A 16536-nucleotide genomic window follows, 5' to 3' on the forward strand; every position below is an offset into this window, starting at 1 on the left:
TCTTCCCTAGAATTTCTGCAGTGTATAAAACAGGAAATTACTGTGTTACAGACAGAGCTGGCCCTTGCAGGCTCCAACCTACCCGGCGAGCTCTTGTCAGCACAGCAGGGAATACTACAGCCCCTTCTTGTTCATTTCTCCCCCCTCACAGATACCTCAGTAAAGAAAACCGAGGAAAGTGTTTCTGAATTCCAGCAAATGCACATAGCACAAACAGCGCACAGCCCGCCAAGACACACAAGCAGAGGAAATATTTCTTCACTGCTGAACAGAAATGGCTCTGTGCAGAGTTGGGGCCAGGGTCCAACTGACAGAACACCTTTTGTTGGTGACTGCAAAGGCCGTATGTTTAAGAGCTGGTTCTTTGTGACATCACATGACCTCCTGGCAGGGTCACCGCTGTACAGAGCACAGAGGATGAGATGCCCGATATATCTTTTTCATTCTCTAAAATAGTTTTGTGTCTCCCCCACCCCTCATTCTAAACTAATGCAGTCATGATGGAGCCATTTAACCCATCATGCTTGTACCAGCTCTGATCACTCTATTCACTTCGCTCCAGTCCCCTGCTCGCACCCCAAACTCTTTTTGTATATTTATCTTTCAGGTATTTTATGACTTCCTTGCTAAAAGCTCCAACAGATTCTGCTTCCACCACTATTTCTGGCAGGATACTCCATTTCTTAATGATCCTTTGCATCAAAATACAATTCAGTCCTTCTGAGTTAGGGACTCGGCAACCAATGGAGACAATTTATTTTTACCCAACCTCAGAAAGTTGAGGAGACTGTTTAAAATTAAGCTCAGCACAAACTTGCTGCCCTTCGTCATGACGGTCAAACAGAATAAAGTCGTGGAGAAAGGTTAGAGTTGGAGGAGAGAAAGGACACAAAAGAAAAGGGGCAGCTTTATCCATCTGAGAACCAAAACCCGCAACATTAGGAATAATGAGGGCATGAAGTGAGGTTCGCAGAAGTTATCGGAAACCATTCTGCCGAAAGTTCAGAAGCTACTAGGGGGCACAAAGAAAGCAGATCAACCTGCCGTTCATAAGGTTTAATAAATGCCTCTCGAATTTATCCAACCTGTTTCTCATCCTTAAGGGACACACAATGCCTCCAAAACCAGAATTCTGGGGAGAGAATTTCTAGTCATTTCTTGACAGGCTTTCTGCCTGCAGTTTATCTCCATATTGTACAAACCACAGCAAGCCTTATAACAAAAGAAAAGTTCTTGCAAAGACTATCAGTTTTATCTTCTAATTTAGAGATTGAAGATGACACTAAGCCTCAGTGGACTCCAAACATAAATCTAGTAATGAATAACAGGCCTGAGACGTTTCATTACTAAGGAGTGAGAAGCCTTTCCTGTTGATTGCCATCCCTGGGAGGCCAGTTAACCTTGAGATTCAGAGGCAAGCATTCCTTTAGACAGAACAACCGTGACCTTTCAGTCTTGACCTCTATTAGGCCCCAACAAATTGCAAAAAAAAAGACACCTGCCACGTGTTAGTAACCCGAGACTGGTGCCCAGCAGTGTCTTCGGCTTGAAGCTGCTGATAAAGTAATCATTCATCCCGAATGGCCATGTCTGGCACAAGACCTTGAGGATGACCGTGCCTTGAATTAAAATAAAGAAATATCCAACTGAAACCTGCAGCAGCTGCAACCTTCCACAGACTTTTACAGGTTTAAATTGCAGAGCTTGTTAGTGAGAGAAGAACACTGCCCTACTCATTATTATCTCCCTGTACAGAGCTCGGTGAAGGCACTTGCTTGGAACAGGAATTCTACCTGCCTCGTGACACTTTTGAGGCAATCGAGGCAATAGCTAAAAGAAACAAATGTGCATTCATACAGTGCTCTTGACTACACAAAAACGTCCCAAAAGTGTCTCATAGTCAATGAAACGCTTTTGAAATTTAGAATAGAATTTTTCCAGGTGGTTTTGAGGGCGAATGGGGTGGGAAATTTATGTCAGGTCAGGATCATAATGTGAACTGTATTTTTGTGTGTTTCCCTGGGATGGAATCGAAGGTGACCAGAGAACCCGCTTGGATTTTTTTATTCAGATGCGGGCTTTGCTGGCTAAGCCAGGATTTATTCCCCATCTCTAATTGCCTTTGAGAACATGATGGTGAATGCCTTTTTGAACCACTACAGTCCACGTGGTATAGGTACAAACACAGTAGTGTTAGGAAGGAGATTTTGATCCTGTGACAGTAAAGGAAAGGTGATATACTTCCAAGTCAGGATAGCATGGAGGGGAACTTGCAGGTGGTGAGGTCTGCTGCTGCTCTTGTCCTTCTAGGTGGTAGAGTTTGTGGATTTGGAAGATGCTATTGAAGGAGCCTTGATGAGGTGCTGCAGTCAAACTTGTAGATGGTACATGCTGCTGCCATTCTGTGCTGGTGGTGGAAGGGTTGAATGTTGAAGGTGGTAAATGGGCTGCTGATGAAGTGGACTGTTTTATCCTGAGTGGCGTCCAGCTTCTTGAGTGTTATTGCTGCTGCATGCATCCAGGCAAGTAGAGAGTGGTCCATAACAGTTCTGACTTGTGACTTTTAGATAGCGGACAGGTTTTGGGGAATCAAGAATGAATGAACTTCCTCAGAATTTACAGCCTCTGACATGCTCTCATACACAATACTTACATGGCTGAATACAGCCTACCCTTTCCTGCAACGGACAATGGGGACTACTCCCCCAGCATTATTGCCTCCCTCCCTTCTCCTGTGTCTCTGCATTACTAGTCCAGTGTACCTGGAAGGCGCCAGAATGTGGCGACTAGGGGATTTTCACAGTAATTTCATTGCAGCATTAATGTAAGCCTACTAGTAAATAAACTTTTAACTTTTTAAGCAGATGTGGAGCCTGCACAGATATAGGATTAGGCACAGACATAACATTTCTATGATGATATGATTGCTGTACCACATGCATATTATAGTGCACTGTAATCTGCTCTATAAAATTGCAACCCTGCCAGAAGTACAAAGTTACGTGACACAATACTGTAATGGTAGTATACAGTACATGTAATGTGTAGCACACAATGAGAGTGCACTGTGTATTATAGAGAGTGCAATGTAATACACCGTAATGTGATAACATATACTATACAGCACTCAGAAGCACAGAATCCTTGCAGTGTAGAAGAGGCCACTCAGCCCATTGAGTCTACACCGACTCTCTGACAAAGTAACCCAGGCCCACTTCTCCCACCCTATCCCTGTTATCCCACACATTTCCCATGGCTAATCCATCTTGGGACATAAGGGGCAACTTAACATGGCCAATCCATCTAACTTGAACATCTTTGGATTGTGGGAGGAAACTGGAGCACCCAGAGGTGCAAACTCCACAAAGTCACCCAAGGCCAGAATTGAACCCCGGTCTCTGGCACTGTGAGGCAGTACTGCTAACCACTGTGCCACCATGCTGCCCCTGAATGCAGTATCTAACCTGTGATAATTTACAGTGCATTGTATTGTTAACATGCGATGCATGCTGTGTATTTGGCATTTGGCATACATTATATACAATGGAGTACTTGTGATAGAGAGCAATATATAATATAGCATACATTGTGAGGATATTTCTCACAATGAAATATCATTTCATGATCTTTCTAACGTAAAGCCATGTGGAGGGCATTGATCAAAGAATTCAGTACAAATTCTGTAGCCTTAGCTGGAATTCCCCAACCTCGCCCACAGTTTGTCTGCATGTCGAAATGCTCTGTAGTGCATCACTGAACATGTATTTTGGAGCACTGTATTACTCTTTACGCTTTGTAGATTGTTTGGATAATGTTAAAAGATAATGAATAAAGTACAATTTTCTTTTCAAATTTCTTCTTGGATATTCCTCATCCCATACTGGAATCTGCCTGGGGAAATTCTTCTTATATCTCAACACTGTAGCCAAGGCAAAGAGGAGTTTGGTGAGGCAATATCTGATGACAGGAGCCACTCTATAATAGCTTGGAGTCCGGCGAAAAAAAATGAAGAAAGGGGAAAGTTGAAACAGTTACAAAATCTTGGGGTGTTGTCCAAATATTTTGCCTCTATCACCTCACACACTAAAATACCTCTCTACCTCATTGGCAATGATCTCAACGGGTTTGCACATGTCAGCAGCTCCATCCTCATTCTGCTATAAATGAGAGCTTGTCTGAATTCCTTCCTTGAACTAGGCTATTCTGGCAGACACGAGGACCATGAAGACAAGCTCCCTGTTATTGCTAGGGGCTGCATTTGAGGAATGGTCGTTCCCCTCAGCTAACGCACTCCAGAGGACAGCAGAGCATGTGTTATGCAGGCCAAAAAGGAGCCACAAATTACATGCATCCACCGCAACACCACCCCGCCCCCCCCCCCGCCCCCCTCCTCCATCCCCACGGCCAGGGCACAAAAACAGGCTACAGGCTTTGCATGGTGCGTGGGGCTCACATTGGTGTCACAGGCTATGCTTGCTGGGTGCAACTTATTTTGTACACTGCCTGTCACCTATCAGTTCTTTCCCTTTGCAAAAGTGGATTTCCATTACCTTGTCTGTTCTCACCAGCCACGGACAAGGGAGAAACCCCGAATCCAAATCTAGACTCCAGTCCTTCATTTCTTTTCGCCTCTGACCCTCAAGCATTTCCTGCCGAACAGGACTCGATGCCAAACTTTCTGTTTATTGCCCACAGCCTGAAGCACCAGGGAATGACAGGAATTATTCAAGAGATAAACTTTGTTGTTTTTACCACTGGACTGAGCGCTTTTCTCTGCAAAAGAAACCTGTTAATATGTACTAAACTGGGTCAAAGCTGAAATCTGTTTGTTAAACTGGCAATTTCATTGATTGCTCATGTTTGATACATTAGAATTAAATTGGAAAGGTCCAGATTCATCTTTGAACTGAGCTAATGTAGTTAATGTTAATTAGTCTGATCTCACTGTCCTTGGGGTAGGGACTTTACCATTCCTGTTTATTTTACCAGTGCATGTTTAAGGCTGTCTAAATGAGGACAGAGTAAAGTTTGACTGGGATGGCAGCCACAGTTGAACAGGTTACCTCCTGTTACCATCTGAACGTTAGCAGTGTTGCAAAACTCTTGCATCTACAGGAGAGAAGTTTTATTATTCATTCATAGGATGTGGGCATCGCTAGCTGGGCAAGCATTTACTGCATATGCCTGAGGGAGTTCAGAGTCAACCACGTTGCTGTGGCTCTGGAGTCATATGTTGGCCAGACCAGGTAAGGACGGCAGATTTCATTCCCTAAAGGAGTGGCAGGTGAGGAAGGCAAAAGGGGTTGGTGAGTTGGGGTGAGGTTGGGTTTGGGCGAAGGGGCAAATGTGGGAGGCATGCATTGCCAGAATTGGAGCAAATGGACAGAACCAGAGTGCAGAATACTCTTCAATAGGATTGCTGCCTTGCAGTATTTTCCCTTTCCCTGTTATCTCCACAGTTTTTCGATAATTAGCAATGCCACAAATGCGAAACTTGAGGACAATGCCACAATGTCAGCTAAGATAACCTTGGTTACAGCTGCACAATGTGCTCCCAGCAGGCTGCACCTAATCTTGCCATTCAATAAGGGGAAGATGGGGATTTAGCATTGTCAGCTACCATGTACGTGTCGCATTCTTAAAAAAGAATGCACAGAGATTGTGTCTGCAGCAACACTGATATAGAATCAGAAATCAGTCAATTATAGTCATATAAAACTCAATCTTTTAACCCCATTTATTGTACTGTGTTCAGTTCTGGGCATTGCACCTTAGGAATGATACGCTGGCCCTGGAGGGAGTGCAGCACAGATTGCCTAGAATGGTCTGAGTTAAATTATAAGGATATGTTGAATTGAGTAGACTTGTATTCCCTTGTGTAGAGAAGATTAAGGGGTGGCCCAATTGAGATGTTCAAGATGATTAAAGGATTTGACGGGATAGACAGAGTGCAAAATCATCTGGTGGGGGAACCCAGAAGAAGGGAGCATAACCTTACAATTAGAGCTAGGATATTCAAGACTGGTATCAGGAAGTGCTTGTCCATGTAAGGAATGGTTGCCATCTGAACTTCCTTCACAGAAAACCATTGAGGATTACCTAATTGAACATTTCTAAATTGAGACTGATAGGTTTCGTTAGGCCAGGGTTACGGGATGGGTGGGTTTCTCCCATGCCCTGCTGGTGTGTTTAATAACAGGTTGGATGGGGATGAGTGGGCTGGGGGGCACAGGGCATAAAGAGGGTGAGAGGGGGTTGTGGGGGAATTTGGCAGGAGGCCCAAAAATAGGTTTCACACTGTTGTGAATTTCCTGAGGGATCCTCCGCTGGTGCTTGCCACAGTGGATCAGGAAACCTGTTGGTGTGAAACTGATGCTAATGGGATGCAGGAACACCAGCAGGAAAATAGGCTGGTCTAGGACATATACGGAACAATGTGGTGTGTAGAAATTGGGAATCACCTCAGTTCCAGAGTTCAGGATGGAGGTCTTTCTTAAACAGTGGGGCAAGGGATACATCACTCAGATATGGCAGCAAGATATGCACAATCTAGCCCACCTTGCCACAAAATACCGCACTAAACCCCCCTGGTACATAATTAATGAGTTTGGGGCCAGAAGATATGATGTGGTTCCCACCTGCTCCCCCCCACCTTGGCTTCTCACCATGCCCACCCCCATCACGGGACCTAGTCCCAGATCTGAGAACACTGTTAATAAGTGAAAATCAGACACATCAGTCAAGATCTGATTTGAATAGTGGAACAATCTTGGCGGGTTGAATGTTTTACTCTTGTTCCTTTGTCCCAGAGGTTTTATAAATCCTGATTACTGATTCGGATCCAAATCCAAATCCAGACAGCAGGCATTTTCTCATTTTTCAAACCTTCAAACATATCTCGCTGAAAAAAGCTTAGAGTTAGAAGGTACTCCGAAAGATGTGCTGGTTAGGTGCATTGGCCATGCTAAGTTCTCCCTCGGTGTACCCGAACAGGCACCGGAGTGTGGCGACTAGGGGATTTTCACAATACCTTCATTGTAATGTTAATATAAACCTACTTGTGACACTAATGAATAAACTTTAAACTTTGCTTTTCAAAGTGTCAAGCGTCAAAGCACTTTGCAGCCAATTAAGTACTTTCGAAGTTTAGACACGATTGTACTGTGGGGGAACATGGCTGTTTGCTTGCCTGTGGAAGGTGTCCACAGACCACAAATGACAAGATAATCTGTTTTTGTGACATCGAAGGAGAGATAAATGTTGGCCAGGGCACTGAGGGGATAACGCCTCTGCCCTTCTTCAGATTACGTCATGGGGTATTTTCCATCCATCTGAGAGGGCAGACAGGGTTTAGCATCCTATCTGAAATATTGTCTCCCAGCAATGAAAAATCCCCTCAATGTGCACTGGAGCATCAAGCTTTATGTCTGAACTCAAGTCCTGAAGTGAAACTTGAACCCAAAACCTCATGAATCAAATAGAAGTAAAATACTGTGGATGCTGGAATCTGAAACAAAAACAGAAAATGCTGGAACATGCCAGCTCTGGCAAGGGTCATCCTGACTCGAAATGTTGGCTCTATTGTCTCTCCACAGATGCTGTCAGACCTGCTGAGAGTTTCCAGTAATTTACCTCATGACTCAGAGTCGAGATTGTCACCAACAGAGCCTCAGGTAACTGTATTTTACACAGTTAAGGTTAAATTCTCTGATTAGTTTCCACAATATATAGATATGAACCGCAGACACACAAAAATATCATATAAAACAAAATGTACTGGAATTAGTTTTATTGCAAACCCTTCGTTGAAGGGCCAAGGCCCACACACATCAGAATAGACTCCAAGATTGAAAAGAGAGCCATCGTCAAAGTCTGAAGATCTAAGCAGACCACAGGATGCCAAAACACTGAAGACGATTAACTTTAATTGCAGTGTTACTCCAAGAACTGACAGTTACCCAGCAAGAATAAAAAGCACACAAGCACGTTTTCTGTGATCCTTGCATACCCCACAAGCAGTCCTTGAAGAAAAAAAACTCATTCCACTTTCAGTAAATGTGGTGAGAATTTTAGCCTATTCCCCTCTGAAATTCTGCCCTTGCGACAATTCAAATCTGAGAAGATTGAGGACTGAGTGCACCCATTTCCTTCCCTCAGCTCTCAGTCAAAGTTGTGCGAATCACTGCTGAAAAGGCCCCAGCAGGAGAAGATAAATCCACAAACATAAAAGGTTTTGTTCCTTGAAAAGCAGGTTAAAAACTTGTTGCATTTTCCACTTTTAATGCTAAATGCCAGGTAGCTCTGTCTGAATAAATCTACCTCCCCCTGCCTCACCCTGCAAGGGAAAAATAACACTTTGAGAGATGCAAACACAACAGTTTCAAGCGCATCTTGAATCCACTCATTCACTTCAATCCTCAACAAATGTAAAGCTGCTGACCATTGATTGATTTGATTTATTATTAATTAATTATTATTAGTATAAGGTGAAAAGTATTGTTTCTTGCGCACTATACAGACAAAGCATACCATACGCAGAGAAGAAAAGGAGAGAGTGGGATTATGACTGGACCTCCACGAAAGCAGATGCTTTGTATGTAGCGTCTGTTGCACAGGACAGCTGTAGAATCAGATTGGTACTCTCACAAATAGTCAGCGTCAATTATACCAGGCCAGTGTAGTGGGTCGGGAGACTCAAGCAGTGGCCATTTAGCAGGCTCCCTGCTGGGCGCCACAGCCTCTGCAAGTTTGGCCACCAGATTTCCGGCGCCATCAGTTCCACACTAGAAATTGGCGGGGGCTGGGGGCCTGTATAAATCATTTAAATGCTGATTTGACTATGATTTGCGGACCCTGAACTGATGTCTCTGGGCCCATTAAAGTCACCCTCCCCAACCCCCCCACCTCTTCCAGGCAGGAGTGTTTCACTCAGCAGGGTTTACACTAGCCCCCCACTTGCGGGGAGTTGGCGGCCTGACCCCACTGGAGTGAACAGGGGCCATGGAAACTACGTAGGAGGTCAGGGGTAAGGAGGGGTGCCCCTAGGCATTGCCAACTTGACAGTGCCAGCCTGGCTACACGGCACTGACCCAAGGGCAAAATAGCCATGCTCAAAGGGGCACCTTGGCACTGCCCACCAGGCATCATGCAGTGCCAAGAGGGTGGGGTGCCCTGCTGCCATTCTGCACTCGGCGGTGACAGAGGGAAGGATGCCAGCAATCGGGGCTGGCCAAAGGGGTGGTGGGGCGGGCGGGGAATCGGAACTGAGGGGGAGGAGGAAGGGACGGAGAAATTGGGACAGGCCGGGGTGGGGGATGTTGAGGCTGGGCCAGAGACATCCCGGGGGGGGCCAGCAATCAGGCGGTGGGCAGGTTGCATGGCCAGCGATGTGGGGTCGTGGGTCTGGCCAGCAATCGGGAGGCTGGCAGTGCGGGGCTACTGTGCATGCACCTGATTTCGGTGCTGACAGATCGGTGCATGCGCAGTGACCCACTCAGCACTTAGTTGCTGGCCTCTCCAGCAGGAATAGACCCTGCCTCCTGATTTTTAATGATATTCACACTGGTGCACTCTGTAGTACAGAATGTGAGAGATTCATTTTGAAAATTCCGCTGAAAAAACAAGCAGGATTTATTCTGTTTTTACACAAATTCTACACTTAGAATTATTTAGGGAGAATCCCACCCACTATTTTTGAAGGGAAGGAAGTCTGTGGGCAAGTCAAGATTTGGTTTTGTAACAGATGACATTACCTCATGATTATGATTCAATAACCTATTCCTGTCTTTCTCCCATATCCTTCAATCCCCTTCACTCCAAGAGCAATATCTAACTCTTTCTTGAAAATATATAATGTTGTGGCCTCAGCTGCTTTCTGTGGTAATGAATTCCACAAGCTTACCACTCTGAGTGAAGAAGTTTCTCCTAATCTCAGTCCTAAAGGGTCTACCCATAGCCTTAGACTATGACCCCTGGTGCTGGATATCTCTACTATTGGGAGCATCCTTCCTGCCTCTACCCTGTCTAATTCAGTTAGATTTTTTAGATTTCGAAGAGATCCCCCTTCATTCTTTGAAAATCTCCAGTGAACATAATCCTAACCGACTCAATCTCTCCTCTTACGTCCATCATGTAAACCCAGGAATCAGTCTGATAAGCCTTTGCTGCACTCTCTTTATAGCAAGAACATCCTTCCTCAGATTAGGGGAACAAAATTACACATAATATTCCAGGCATGGCCACATCAAAGCCCTATACAATTGCAGCAAGACATACCTACTCAAATCAAACCAATTTATGTGCACTTAGGTCTTTCCTATCATTCAATTAGATGATGGCTGGTCTGTACTGTTGCACATTTTATATATCTCGGAGCAATGTTGAAACAAAAATAATTTTTGTAATGTTTTCCTCCTCTTTAATTGATGACCTGCCAGCACTGAGATACAGCTTATGCAGGTAAAGGAACGTCATTAATTCCCAAAAGTGCTAAGACAATAACATTCAATAAAATTGGGTATATGTGCCTTTCCCTCTCAATAAAAAGATGGTTGTTTGCAAAATGCACGAACATATTCAATTTTCATAAAATAATTATTAAAAATAGGTATTAACTGTCTCCCTACAAGCACGACTTCTATATTTTAAATACTGTACAGTGTTATAATTTCAATGGGGGTGAATAATTACTTTGAATTGCTTTGAAACAGGGTCCTGCAACCAAACAAGCCTGAGAACATCTGGTCTATACTGTTCACTGTCTCCCTGTGGTAATAAACTTTCCCATAGCTGTATTGGATGGGCTGGGTATCTGCTTTCATGGTAACATCCATTGGCAAAGGCACTTGTTGTTGTGGAACTTACACAAGAGGGAAGGTGGTCACTTTGCAAGTTGAAATGTACCACCTGTTAGAATGTAATCGGTTAAACTTTGTATCCGATATAATGTGACTAATGGTAACAAGCTGTAAGGGTCAGCTGATCCAGTAAACCATGGACCAGAATGATATAATGGTCAGCTGACCAGCTGAATCAGTATAAATAAAAACCTGTTAGGAATTGTGGGGAGATTGGATTGGCCCAGGGCATGGCCCCAAGTTTGAGTCATAGAGGTCATAGAGGTTTACAGCATGGAAACAGGCCCTTTGGCCCAACTTGTCTATGCTGCCCTTTCATTTTTAGAAACCCCTAAGCTAATCCCAATTGCCCGCCATTGGCCCATATCCCTCTATACCCATCATACCCGTGTAACTATCTAAATGCTTTTTAAAAGACAAAATTGTACCCACCTCTACTACGACCTCTGGCAGCTTGTTCCAGACACTCACTGCCATCTGTGTGAAAAAATTGCTCCTCTGGACACTTTTCTATCTCTCCCCTCTCACCTTAAACCTATGCCCTCTAGCTTTAGACTCCCCTACCTTTGGGAAAAGATATTGACTATCTAGCTGAACTGTGCCCCTCATTATTTATAGACCTCTATAAGATCACCCTTCAGCCTCCTACGCTCCAGAGAAAGAACTCCCAATGTATCCAGCCTCTCCTTATAACTCAATCCATCATGTCCTGGTAGCATCCTAGTAAATCTTTTCTGCACTCTTTTTAGTTTAACAATATCTTTTCTATAATAGGGTGACCAGGATTGCACACAGTATTCCAAGTGTGGCTGCACCAATGTCTTGTACAACTTCAACAAGACATTCCAACTCCTCTACTCAATGTTCTGACCGATGAAACCAAGCATGCCAAATGCCTTCTTCACCACTCTGTCCACCTGTGATTTCACTTTCAAGGAGCTATGAACGTGTAACCCAGATCTTTTTGTTCTGTAACTCTCCCCAACACCCTACCATTAACTGAGTAAGTCCTGCCCTGGTTCAATCTACCAAAATGCATCATCTCGCATTTGTCTAAACTAAACTCCATCTGCCATTCGTCAATCCACTGGCCCAATTGATCAAGATCCCGTTGCAATTGGAGATAACTTTCTTCACTGTCCATCATGCTACCAATCTTGGTGTCATCTGCAAACTTACTAACCATGCCTCCTGTATTCTCATCCAAATCATTAATATAAATGACAAATAACAGTGGACCCAGCACTGATCCCTGAGGCACACTGCTGGTCACGGGCCTCCAGTTTGAAAAACAATTCTCTACAACCACCCTCAGGCTTCTGTCAAGAACCCAATTTTGTAACCATTTAGATACCTTACCCTGGATCCTGTGAGATTTAACATTATGCAACAACCTACCGTACGGTATCTTGTCAAAGGCCTTGCTAAAGTCCATGTAGACAACATCAACTGCACTGCCCTCATCTACCTTCTTGGTTACCCCTTCAAAAAACCCAATCAAATTTGTGAGACATGATTTTCCACTCACAAAGCCATGCTGACTGTCCCTAATCAGTCCTTGCATCTCTAAATGCCAGTAGATCCTGTCTCTCAAAATACCTTCCAACAATTTACCCACCACAGATGTGAGGCTCACTGGCCCGTGGTTCCCAGGCTTTTCCCTGCAGCCCTTTTTGAACAAAGGCACAACAGATGCCACTTTGGAGTAATGGAGTTTCTTTATTAAACTCTTTAAGTTGGAATAAGTTTTGTTATATTTTTATTGTTTGTATTTGAAGATGTCTTCTGAGAAAACACCACCAACCTTCTAATAGTTACAGATCAACAACAAATGCAGCACTATCTATACTTCAAATCTGATACATCAGTTGTGGAGCATTCTGGAATGTCTTAAGAAAGGCACGTTGATTGGGATTTTCCAGCTGTGTTTACCCCAAAGCTGGAAAATGGACCTTTGCATGGTCTGTGTCCCGCCTGCTGTGATCCCCATGGCGGGACAGGATGGGAAAATTTCACCCTATATATACGTATATATACATACACAAGCTCTTTCTTTTGCAAGCCCTTCAGTACAAGTATTTGCAGATATCATAGAGCCAGTGAAATGTTACGTAAGACATTATACCAGGATCTGACAAGGTATGTGAATTTTAATACAACTGAAAGAAGAACCAACTATTCCAAAGAAAAGTTGGGGTCAAAGGTCATTGGTATACTTACTGATGATGATGAGGGTATAGTTGAGATGGATGCTGCCAAACCCATTAGTTGCTCTGCAGACATAGACTCCCGCATCCTCCATCTCCACCTCCTTGATCTTGAGACCGTGCTGAAGGACTCGGAACCTCGTCCAGCCGCTATGGATGGTGCGTCCATCTTTGATCCACATGATCAGGGGTGGAGGGTCGCCCTCCACCGGACAGGCCAACCTGACCGTGCGGCCAAGCTTCACCTGCTGCCGGCTCATCACTTTCTTAGCGATCCTTGGAGGTCCTGGACATAGACATTAAGGAGAGGTCAGCAGTCAGTAATGGCACAACTGGTACCTCAGAGTACTTCATTGATATTCACAGCAACACTATGATTTATTTTTCATTTATGCTCTATTGGTGTACTGAGCCATGCTAATTATTGTTTAGTAATTATTAATTGGTGCTGCCCTAGGGTGCTTGCCTTTTAATGCTTCAGACTGGAGCAACTTCTTGTCAGCTCTGCAGTCTGATCTAAAGATCTAAATGCAGATGAGTGCTTCACTTCATCGGGGCGGTTATTTAGTGGGATTGAGACACAACAGGAAATAGGCCAGGTTCAGAGAACCATGTCCTTCACCCGAACAAGATGTTCTTTAAAATCTGCCAAATGACTCATGCCAGTTCAGAATGCCAACTGGACTCCTCGCTCAGAACAGGAGGAGGCCATGTAATGCCTCGCCACCATTCAATTCACTCATGGCTGGCACTTGTGGCCTAACTCAATAGACCAGCCTCTGCCCACCTCTTATACCAATGGCTAACAAAAATCTATCAATCTCAGATTTAACATTAACAATGGTTCTCACATCAGGTGCCATTTGTGGAAGAGAGTTCCAAAGATGTGCAGGTTAGGCAGATTGCCCCATGATCAATGCTCAGGGTTACGGAGATAAGGTGGGCTAAGTGGAACAAGGTAAAGTGCTCTTTTGGAGAGTTGATGCAGACTCGATGGGCCAAATGGCCTCCTTCTGCATTATAGGGCTTCAATGGCTTCAGTGGAGAGTTCCAAAGCTCTGCTACTCCTTGCATATAGCTCAGCCAGTCACAGAGCTGTCACACACTCCACTCTACATGGAAGCTCCTGAGCTCCCTTGCCAGAATGGAATCCCATCAGGCATGCGAAGAGTGGGCAAATACAATAAAAGCACTCCCATTCCTTGGAATGGATGTACAATGTAGTTCAAAACTATAACTCACCCACTACCACAATGTACCATGAGCATAATGTCAACGTACCCTGAGAAACATGAATCTAACATGTACACACTGCTGTAATTAGAAAACAAATTATTGTGGTACATTCTGAACTGCCCGTGTTTATCCGCAACTCCAGATTAGAAAATAGCAATCAAGGGTTCCAGGTACTATCACCAACCACACTGCTCCAAAACACACACCTAATCAGTCCGAATCAGGGTGAAACACTTCTTCTTTCCCTCTATCTACGCACAGTTTGAGTCTACAGCTCCTAGATGTGAGAGCACATCACATCATACACAACTAATCAGTTCCAACATAGAGAGATTGGAGGCTTCGTGCATGATTAAGTAGGTGTGTGTGGGATTGTGGGCTTGAATGTGTGTGCATGTGAAGGTATGTGTGCCGTGCACACATGTTTGCGCACACAAGTACATAACCTTGTGAATGGATTTGCATATGTAGGTTGAATGGCTATGCTGTAATTTCTGCAGTTGCAGAAGAGGAGACAGGCAGAGCCGTGCCTGCAGATGTTAGTTTTTTACTTAGCAGTGCTTTCTGGTCTTTCAAAAACTGTGCTCCCTACAGAGCTCCCAGTGTAGCAGGGAGCAGCGGTCAGTGAGAGATCACAATACCAGAGGCAAATTCACCGAGAGCAGCCGTCTGCTGGGATTGGCAGTGTTTAAAGTTCGAACCCACCACTGTGCCTAGTTTCAGTGAGAGGCAACCCACTCTGTCTGCTTTGCATTTAGACGCAGCTACTGGGGGTGAAAGGTCATCATTCACACTTGAATATGACCACCCACCCAATTCCCTTTTCTAAAAAAAGACTTTTTTTAAAAAAATGACATTTTTGTACACAACAGTGATACATTATCCTGGATCATAAAGTGCTCTCACAGCATTTGCCGTGCCAACCATCCCATACACGCTCCTTATTTATTCAGCAGGGCAAAGGTTAACGGAAAGTGAAAATATCATGTGATGTTTTACTGAAACGGAGTTCAGCTTCAAGCCTGTGTTTCTTGGATGCGGCGATGCCCATACTCTTCCTCCCTCGTGCCTCATTCTTTGCGTTCCCAGTTCTGACTTTCCTCCCCTGGAGGTTGCTTTGCTGCGTTTATGTTGGAATGTTCCGATGCCAGAGACCTGGCAAGTGTGTACCTTGGACGCCGCTGCTCCATCACATCTATTCAAATCATTTCCTGTTGCATTACCAGCTTATTCCAAACAGCAACCTTTTATTTTCGCTTAGGAGGTGAATGGATCGTTTGTGAACATAGTTTGTTAATGGATTATCTTTCCTTTGCAGGGGTGGGGGGGGTTGGGATTAAAATAACCACCGGGATTTTGTGACAAAAGGCCCAAATCACTGGTAGTTGATTGTTTTTCTTTCAATGTTGCTTCATATTTTCTCTCCTCTCCGCAACCTGTGCCAATTCTGCCTGCACGGTGTTTTCATTCGTATCGGCTGTCCTATTCAATCAAATTGAGTATCAGAGTTGAGGACAATTATGTCCCTTGCTTTTAAGTCAGTTCATTTCCACTTTATGACAGATTGCCCGAGAGCAGTCAGGGCTGGAAACCTAAGTTTTAAGTTTTATTTATTAATGTCGCAATTAGGCTTACATTAACACTGCAATGAAGTTACCTTGGAAATCCCCTAGTCGCCACAGTCCGGGTTCGGGTACACTGAGGGAGAATTTAGCATGCACTTAACCAGCACATCTTTCAGACTGTGGGAGGAAACCCACTCAGACACAGGGAGAACATGCAGACTTGACACAGACGTTCACTTCGCAAATTACATTAAACCCTCCCCACCTCGCCCAGCACCAACCCTCCCACCCATCCCACAACCAGAGCACCGTCCTTCCCACCCAGGAATGCTGATCCCATTCTATACTGTCTCTTGGGAAACCCAGCGCTGTCCCTAGTGACCTTTTGCATTTTAATCGCACGCCCCGTACGCAGAATAATACAAAAGGTGCTGTGCTAGAGGCAGACCAAACGCTCGAGCTGGAGGGCAGAAGTGGAGCTATTTTTAAAGCAGCTTCTGGAAACAGGAAGAGGAGGTGACGAGGTGAAGGAATTTTGAGGTGGAGTTCCAGACAGCAGGGACATAATAGCCGCCCAACTTGGTGACCCGTGCTGTTCAAAAGCTGCAGCAGGAAACACATCTAGGCTGAGCTGCAGCAAGGGGAGCAAATCACCTTCTTAAACAAAAGAGT

The 16536-nt window shown here is 44.5% G+C and overlaps 1 protein-coding gene across 2 annotated transcripts in view; it reads right to left on the reverse strand.

Annotated features, from left to right (window-relative positions):
• The window catches only part of LOC145351941 (fibroblast growth factor receptor-like 1), a 134502-nt gene that overhangs the window by 62461 nt on the left and 55505 nt on the right, over positions 1 to 16536 (reverse strand). For both annotated transcript variants that reach the window (XM_080201748.1, XM_080201749.1), the window contains one exon: positions 13077 to 13349. In XM_080201748.1, the coding sequence (XP_080057874.1) occupies positions 13077 to 13349 (273 nt within the window). The remainder of the gene's footprint in view (positions 1 to 13076; positions 13350 to 16536) is intronic.

Source organism: Carcharhinus amblyrhynchos, chromosome 13 (genome assembly GCF_965287045.1).
Source record: "Carcharhinus amblyrhynchos chromosome 13, sCarAmb.v2.hapA, whole genome shotgun sequence".
Classification (NCBI taxonomy): domain Eukaryota; kingdom Metazoa; phylum Chordata; class Chondrichthyes; order Carcharhiniformes; family Carcharhinidae; genus Carcharhinus; species Carcharhinus amblyrhynchos.